This window comes from Palaemon carinicauda, chromosome 9 (assembly GCF_036898095.1).
Source record: "Palaemon carinicauda isolate YSFRI2023 chromosome 9, ASM3689809v2, whole genome shotgun sequence".
In the NCBI taxonomy this organism is placed as follows: Eukaryota; Metazoa; Arthropoda; class Malacostraca; order Decapoda; family Palaemonidae; genus Palaemon; species Palaemon carinicauda.
The window spans coordinates 75,065,990-75,075,823 of record NC_090733.1 but is presented as its reverse complement, the minus strand read 5'-3'; the positions used below and the strand labels follow the sequence as shown (position 1 = coordinate 75,075,823).

The 9,834-nt window shown below is 35.8% G+C and overlaps 1 protein-coding gene across 1 annotated transcript in view; it reads left to right on the top strand.

Annotated features, from left to right (window-relative positions):
• The first annotated feature begins 1,121 nt into the window (after positions 1 to 1,121).
• Positions 1,122 to 9,834, top strand: part of LOC137646488 (protein FAM200C-like) — a 26,923-nt gene continuing 18,210 nt past the window's right edge. The window contains exon 1 of the mRNA XM_068379594.1: positions 1,122 to 1,323. Coding sequence (XP_068235695.1) covers positions 1,122 to 1,323 — 202 coding nt within the window. The remainder of the gene's footprint in view (positions 1,324 to 9,834) is intronic.

Below are 9,834 nucleotides of genomic sequence, written 5' to 3'. Positions count from 1 at the left end.
TCCTCAGCTTATGAGAAAATGAATGAACTAGCAACAAGGTATATAAGTATGGAAGAAAATATACTATAGGTAATCTACTTATCAACCCGATTTAATACAAATATACGGAAAAATATTTTTAAAAAATAATAGATATCTGTTTTTGCAACATATGATCCCTACGAAATACCATATCCCGTAGAGGTTTTTAGCTAATTAGTTGCGCCCGTCGGCAATAGATGGAGCTGATCAGGCGCACGGGGGTTCTTTTTATAGGTAGGCTTTCTTGTCTTCCCTTTACTCTCTTTGGGTCCAACAGGGAAAAATAGCCCAACGTGGGAAGGAAATAAACTATATGAAAAGTAATGAACAATTAGAATATAATATTTCAAGAGCAGTAACAACATAAGAATAGATCTTTCATATATAAACGATATAAAGAGACTTACTGTATGTTGGCCGTGCTCAACATAAAAACATTTGCTGCACGTTTGATCTTTTGAAGTTATTCCGATTCAACTACCAGATTAGGAAGATCTGAATGTAAAGGATGGTCAGAATTATGAAAAATCTTATGCAGCATACACAACGAACTAATTGAAAGACGGTGCCAAAGATTAATATCTAGATCAGGAATAAGAAATCTAATAGACCGCAAGTTCTAGTCCAACAAATTAAGATGAGAATCAGCAGCTGAAGACCAGGCTGGAGAACAATACTCGAAACAAGGTAGAATGAAAGAATTAAAACACTTCAGAATAGATTGATCACCGAAGATCTTATAAGACTTTCTCAATAAGCTTTTTTTTCTTTTCTTTTTTTGTGCAAATGAAAAAGGCGCAGACTTAATGTTTCTCAAAAGTAAATTTCCTGTCGAAAATCACCTAAGATTTTAAGTCATACAGAGTTAAATAAACATTAACAATGCTAAGATCCGGATGTTGAAGAGCCACCGTCCTCGACCTACTTACAATCATACTTTGAAATAAACGGGGTGATTTTGCAGATTGCCTTTCACTCAACATATAAAAATAGCAGCAATAACAAGCCCCATAAACACAACGTGTACACTAACAAAAAACTAAGAAATGTAGGAACGTTCTTGATCGCTTTGCTTTTTTTTTTTTACTAATGGTGGGACAATGATTGACTATTACCAGATACTTGAATTAACGGATCATAATAGCACAGAATCAAACTCTGGTTCTGATTTGATAATGTTTATATATCGCCCAAGCATATCCACGGATCATGTGGCTCCTGACACCACTGAGTCCAGAGAATTACGTTCAAGCGGAAGTGATACGGGACTCAGAACATTTAAGGTTTATACTGAAAAAAAAGGTAAAACCAAAATGGCTTCGACTGACCTCCAATCATAAGCAAGCCATTCACTCTCATCTCTTCCCAACGGGTCTATTTTAAAGTCTTCTACCCTTGATCTTCCTAACCCCATTTCTTTAACTTCTTCTCTTGATTGTACTACATAACTTTTGTCACTATATAGATAGTAGGTTGGCCAAGGCACCAGCCTCCCGTTGAGATACTACCACTAGAAAGTTATGGGGTCCTTTGACTAGCCAGATAGTATTACATTAGACCCCTCTTTGGTCCCGGCTCATTTTTCCTTTGCATACAAATACACAGAATAGCCTGGTCTATTCTTTACACATTCTCCACTTTCTTTATACACATTGCAATTCTAAGATAACCGAAAAGTTCTTCACTCAAGTGTTGAACTACTGGACTGTAATTGTTCAGTGGCTACTTTCCACTTCGAAAGGGTAAAAGAGACACTTTAGCTTTGGTAAGAAGTTCTAATAGGAGGACACTCCAAGATCAAACCATTGTTCTCTAGTCTTGGGTAGTGTCATAGCCTCTGAATCATGTCTTCCACTGTCTTGGGTTAGAGTTTTCTTGCTTGAGGGAACACCCAGGCACACTATTCTATCTATTTATTCATTTCCTTTCCTCACTGGGCTATTTTCCCCAGTTGGAGCCCTTGAGCGTACAACATTCAGCTTTTCCAACTAGTGTTGTAGTTTAGCTAGTGATAATAAAAATAATGATTATAATATATGTATATACTGTATATGTAGTCCCTCACTCTGTCTGTATATATATATATATATATATATATATATATATATATATATATATATATATATATATATATATATATATATATATATATATATATATATATATATATATATATATATATATATATATATATATATATATATATATATATATATATATATATATATATATATATATATATATATATATATATATATACACATATATATATATATATATATATATATATATATATATATATATATATATATATATATATATATATATATATATAGGCAGTATATCTTAGAAATCCTTATTTGCCAACGGTTATACTTGTATAAGCGGATGAACAACTTGGTGGAGTAACGAGAGCTTTGGGTGTGGAGGAAATGCCCCCTAAATCTCGATGAAGTCACTGGCAGCAGGATGACGGATTGGATTTAAAGCGATGGACTAACTGTCTCTTAGGCTTTTGCCTGGTGGTTGATCTTAGTAAAATTAGTATGGACCAGCAGGGGTAACTTGCCTTAGTTAGATAGGCACTCCGCATCACAAGGAACTGGCTATCCTTTGGTGTATCTAGCCAATGAATCTTCTATGGATTTAGTCAGTCATGGAGTGAGAAGATGGAAGAGTGGCCCCCTGTCCCGGGCGTAGCTGGGTGCTAAGAATCTCCCTTTTTAAAAATACTAAAGAAAAATTGAAAATAGGTAATTCGAATGTTTGAACCATGAATCAGATTGTGGAGTTACAGCAAGTGGAGAGTAAATTTATGAAATATAGTTTGGATATCTTGTCCCTAGGTGAAACACGTTGAAAGGGGACTGGTAAGGAAACTTAGGCAAAGGCAATATACATATCTACTCAGGAAAATCAGATGGAGTTGTAAGAGAAGGTGTAGGAATGATGATGACACCAAAAACAGAAAAGGCATTAACCGAGTGGAGAGCTGTAAATAGTATATTGTTACAAGCAAAGTTCAAATCAAAGCATTGCAGTATGAGTATTATAGTTTGCTAGGCCCAAACAAATGATTCCCCTGAAGAAAGGAAAGATGAATACAATGAAGAACTACAGAGTGTAATAAATTTGATCCCCGAGAGAGATATGAAAATTGTGATAGGTGGCTTCAATGCTAAAGTTGGAAAGATTAATCAAGGGGTACAGAATGTGATGGGTGTCGAGGGTCTTGGCGAAGTTGTAAATGAAAATGGAACATATTTTATAAGTTTTTGTTCAACAAACAATCTTGTTATTGGAGGTACTCTTTTTCAAGACAAGAACATCCCCAAATATACATGGACTTCAACATGTGGCAATTACAAAAATCAAATAGATCACATTGCCATTAATAAAGAGAGAAGGAGGACTCTGAGAAATGTAAGAAGCTATATAGGTGCAGATATTGGTAGTGATCACCAGCTCCTCATTGCCACACTTAAATTAAAACTGAAAGCACCCAACCAAAAGGTAGATAGAATACCTAGGCTTGATACAACTAAGCTTTTAGAAGAAGACCACAGAGAAACATTTTCAGTTGAGTGTAGGAATCGATTTGCAATTTTAAAGACCCTAACAGACAAAGAACAGACAATTAATGAAGAATGGTGTGATAATAAGAATATATATCAGTCAGTTAGTAGTGAAGTCTTGGGACAGGTAGTTACAAGGAGAAAGCCATGGATATGAAAAGATACTTGGGATATTATAAAAATGAGACAACGACAGGAATTGATTGTTGAAAGTTTTCGAGGAAGTGATAAAAATCACAAGGTAGAGCATGCTAAGTATTCAAGTATTGATAGTGAAGTCAAAAGAAAAGCCAGGAATGACTGGAGAGATATTTAGACAGTAAAGCAGATGAGGCGGACAAAGCTATGAATTCAGGAAATGGCTATGGTGTAAGAATTGCTCTTAGAATTATTAATGAAATCTTGACGGGACAGATGGATCTGTTATAACAACAGAAAATGAAGAAAGACAACGTTGGATGGAATACTTTAGTGACGTCATGAATAGGAAATATGAAGGGAATAATTTGATTGATATACCTGAAGCTGAGGAAGACCTTGGTGTGCCAATGAATGAATTCCTTTTGTTTGATGTCGAAGCTATCCTCAAAAAAACTAAAGAGATGGAAAGCCCCTGGATACGATGGAATAACTGCCAAGATGATACTGGCCGAAAATGAAGTGACTCCCAGACTACTTACAAGATTATTTTGTAGAATGTGGCATGAAGAGGCAAACCCTGATGAATGGGAGTTATGAGTGTTGGTGAAAATGGCGAAAAAGGAGACCTGAATGATTGTAATAATTACAGAGGCATAACACTTATGTCAGTTGTTATGAAAATATATAGTATGCTTATTCTAAAGAGAAAGGAGAGAAAGATTGATGAAAAGCTGAGAGTTGAACAAGCAGCATTTAGAAAAGGTAGAAGTTTCACTAAAGAAATTTTTATTTTGAGACATATTGTACAGCAATGCGTAGAACATAGAAATCCAATTTTGATGGCATTTGGAAAACCCTTTGATAGTGTGCACCAACCAATTTTGTGAAGAGTCCTGCATTAATATGGAATTCCTCTTAAATATGTAAATTTTATTAAGTCACTTCATGAGCACAGCAAGTGAAAAGTTAATGTCAATGGAGTCTTATCAAAGGAATTTCCAGTGAACAGCGAAGTACTCCAAGGAAATGTGTTATCACTTATGTTGTTTATCCTCCTCATGGATTTTGTAATGCTTAGAACAGTCAGGGATGGTGGAGAAGGATTGGACTCTATAGGTGATAGGAATTTAGCAGATCAAGAGTATGTGGATGATGATGTCCTTGTTAGCAGAACACCACAGGATTTGCAATGCTTGCTTACTAGAATGCATGAAATATCACATGAGGTTGGGTGGAAGATAAATAGAAGACAGATGATGCGAACAGAATATGGAATGGAGGATGAAAAATCATTGGAAAGAGAAAGGATTAATGAGGTAGAATCATTTAAGTATTTAGGAACTATGATCTCCTATACAGGGTCTTTAGAATTAGAGTTTAGTGCAAGATTGAAAAATACAAATTAGACAATGGGTAGTTTAAGTAAAATTTTGAAATCAAATCGCCTAAAATTATATATAAAAACCAGACTGTATAACAGTTTAGCAAGATCTTTGTTACTCTATGAACTCTCATGGTATGACAACGAAACAATCTCCAATAGATTTGGTGAAATTGAGAACAAAGCCCTCAGAAGGATATTGGGAGTTGAATGGGAGGACAGAATTAGAAATGAAACTTTAAGAGATATTACTCGAGTGCCATATGTGGATGAGATCATGATGAGAGGTAGATGGAGATGGTTTGAGCATGCTCTTCGCACTCCCCAAGAGAGATTAGTTCACCAAATGTTCATCTGGGCTCCACAAGGCACTAGAAGAGTTGGAAGACCCAGGCCTACATGGCTGAGGACTATGAAGCGCGAAGTAGGAGATTATGAATGGAGAAGTATTGAATTGAAAGCTCAAGATAGAGACAATTGGCGAAATCTAACCGAAGCCCTTTGCGACAATAGGCGTAGGACGAGATGATGATAATGATGATATATATATATATATATATATATATATATATATATATATATATATATATATATGTATATATATATATATATATATATATATATATATATATATATATCCTTCCTGATTGTGGATACCTACTGCTCTAACTGTTCTTGATTTACTGTATCCGTCCATAATAGTAAACGAGCGTGAATCTGAACTTGCTGAAATTAGGCGATGTTGAATTTGATCTTTCAAGGTCACAGAAGGTCAAAGGTCATAGTGTCATATCAAAGCCCATATGGGGTTTTCTATCTGTCAATATTATTAACCGAGTTTGTATCTGTACTCGTTTGAGAGTTATGGCCTTCTGAAATTCCACTATTTTCATATATAAAATTATGCTTTCGGCACCGGAAAATGAAAGATTTTGGTTTTGGTTTCAAGTAAATCGGATAATACTGGACGGTGTTATGGTTAAAAATAGATTTTGACCTTTAAGGTCACTGACCTTGACCCTACGAGGTCCATATTCTAACGGTGTCTATTGTGTGTCATGGTGCATTTCTTCTGAAAATATCAAGCAAATCTGTCCAATAGTTTTTTCCGTAAAATTGCTAACAAAGAAACAGTCAAACAAACAAACACCAACAGACTAAAACTATCTATTGTTTGAAACACTCAATCGTGTAAATTTTCTGGTCTGTTGTATCTCAATTTATTAGAAACTAGACTGCTGTAGCTTACTATTCTGGGTCTTTATCTTTCAATGGGGGAAATTGCTTGTACCGGAACAAAATATTTTTTCGTAAATTGTAATACAAAAATCACAATGAGCTTGAAATTCTCCTTTTTACATAAATAACTTATCTTCTCCCTATTTTCTGACTTTGCGATAGTTATTGTTTTAAGATACCTTGATTATGTAAATCTTTGGTGAAAGAGTATGCCTATAATTCGGAAGTGTTTTGAAGCTATGGGCATTAAGATTTTGCAAAGTATGTTAAGAAAAGATTGTAATTAAATACATTTATATCGAGATAGCTAGAAAATGTGTGCATGGGTTCTACAATTCCTCTTGTGGTTTGTGTGTGTGTGTGAGAGAGAGAGAGAGAGAGAGAGAGAGAGAGAGAGAGAGAGAGAGAGAGAGAGAGAGAGAGAGAGAGAGAGCCTTTTTATCTATCCGTCTAATTTATCTTACTAAAATATATTATTACATATTATGGTTCTGCATCTAACTAGGAATGATGGCTGTTTGGTATAATTTCCCATTATTTTTTACTTTTCATTCATAGTTCGGATTATCATAACAGTAGGCTACATAGGCCTTGGCGTTATCATGTGCCTTATGAGATGACATGCTTTTTATCACTTTATCGATTGTCTTCCTGCGTTAAAATCTTTTGTGTCAAGATCTTTCTTCTGATGAAGAGAAAGTTTCTATTGTTATGGAGAATCAATATTCTAGTTTCTGTCTTGAGAAATGAAAGAATAAAATCCTACGAAAAAAGAATCTTTGGTAAACGGGGAATGGGCGTGGGTAGAGAGCCACTTGGAAGGTCCTGTGTATGGCCGGCGCCGGGCCAAAAGGCGGCAGTGATGGGGCGCCAGGGTGCAGCCGGCGTTGCCATTGAGGAGGGGCGGTGAGGGCGGCCTGCGGTATTGATCCTTCAGGAGTAGGTGGCAGCGCCGCTCTGCCACAGCTGCTGGACCACTACTGGCGCGCCCCACCAGCATTCCTCCAGTGGGCCTCCATCAGTGCACCGGCGGGGACGCCGCGCCCATACCCACCCCTTTATCCACTGCACGTGGCTACGCCCACTCCTTCCCTTCATGTCATTTCAAGAAGGCGTGTGATTTTATGACTGGAATCGTCTCAAGGTGGAAATGAGCCATCCGCCAGTGAAGCGACAGTTTCGTAGGCTCGTAGTCCAACGATTTTCTGTGGGAGTATAATCAAGCAGCTGACCCACACCACACACACCACGTGCCAAAGCCAGCCAGCTGGCAGCGTTACCAGCGCTAGCATACTTCCATTTCTTTTCTGAAAAGAAGAAGAAGAAGAAGTCGTTTCGATAAACGCTGACCCCTTTTCTTCCCCGTTTGTGTCCTGCCTCACTCGTCCCACCATCTCCTCGTCCAAAACTTCCAAAAATCGACAACTTATCTCTCTCTCTCTCTCTCTCTGCACTGTTCTTCGTTATCTTCTCTCCATGTCTTTCCCTCCCACTTCTATTATCTCCTACTTCATCTTAACGTAGAAGGCGCTTGGTCGAGGGATTAGCTATGATGGAAGTGGAAGAAGCTGGTGCGAATAGAATCAGTAATACGATTTCTATGAGAAAATGATCGAAGCGAAACCACGAGAGGAAAAAAATCTTTGGCGCTTTTCGTGTCACTGTACGGAACAGCTGATGTTGTGAGAAGAGAGAGAGAGAGTGAGAGAGAGAGAGAGAGAGGGGGGCGTGTCCCTAGCATTCCCACAGACACAGACAGCAGTATAGCAACAAAGAGAGTAGGAATCTGCTGTACAGCAGCTACGGAATTAGTGATGCAACTCTTCGCCAACTGGGAATATTAGTCAATGAGAGGACACTCAGTCGTACTGTTTATGTTGATATGGTGCGAGAAACACTTCTGTTTATCAGTGGTACTTTCTGCTTACTTTTCCTTGGTATGTATTTCAAGCAACAGCTGTTTTTTATATATATATGATAGTAGGTCTCTGCAAATGGGGTCTTTTTTGGACCCATTCCAGTAAATTTGATGATTAAGTTAGAGAGAGAAGGAAAGATATTTTTTCAATATAGATTTAGTTACACACACACACACATATATATATATATATATATATATATATATATATATATATATATATATTTATATATATATAAATATATATATATATATATATATATATATATATATATATATATATATATATGTATATATATATATATATATATATATATATATATATATATATATATATGCGTGTGTAAGTGAGTTTGTGTCTTTATCTGTGTGTGAATATAAAAAAAAAACTAGCTAGTGGGTGTGTCTATCTCTAAATGTGTTTATCTCTAAATAACAGTATTTCTTCGAAATACAAAAAAAAAATTAAAAATCTGCATCATAAAGTTACTGTAAGGAATTATACATTTTAAGACTATACATTCAGATTTACATTGAAGCACCTATATGAATACAAGATTAGTATAAGTGTAACTCTAGTACAAAGTAAATGTATAAGGAAACAGTAATTTGTCTCTCTCTCTCTCTCTCTCTCTCTCTCTCTCTCTCTCTCTCTCTCTCTCTCTCTCTCTCTAGACGATCTCATTTTCAGAAAAGGAAAGAACTGTGTTGTTATTGTTGTTGTTGTTGTTGTTGTCACATTATAGACGAGTGAAAGAATGAAATGAGATAACGGAAAATGAATAAATACATAAATGGGGTAAAGATGGATACCGAGATTATTTCAAGTACTTCTCAAAACAAACATAGACTGTCCATCTTTGAGACTTGAATGTGTTGATCGCGCGGGAGAAAACACCAACAACCAACAATTGTCTTCAGCTTTCGTCGATTCTTTCCCTTAGAGTAAAGGACGGCCGGCCTCATTACCCCCCTTCTAAAGAAGGCCCAACTATGGAGGGAAAACGCAGTCGTCCGGAAAAGTAATTGGGTATTTTAATGCTTTGATTAAACGTCACAATACATACGTGCTAGGACAAATGCGCTCGTGTAGTTTATATATATATATATATATATATATATATATATATATATATATATATATATATATATATATATATATATATATATATATATATATATACAGTATATAATATATATATATATATATATATATATATATATATATATATATATATATATATATACAGTATCATTATCATCCGCTACCAGTCCACTGCAGGACAATGGCCAGAAACATGTCCTTCCACTTGCGTTTGTTTAGTCTTTCTATGCCAGGCAACACCGGCAAACTTTTTTAGTTCATCTATCCATTGTCTTCACTTCCTTCTATTTCTTTTGCAATTTCTAGGGAACCATTCTGTTATTCTTAATGTCCATCTATTATCTGTCATTTTCATTATATGGCTTGTCCATGTCCATTTCTTTTCCTTCCACGTTGTTAGAACATCCTCTACTTTGGTTTGCTCTCGTATTTATGTTGCTCTTTTTCCTGTCTC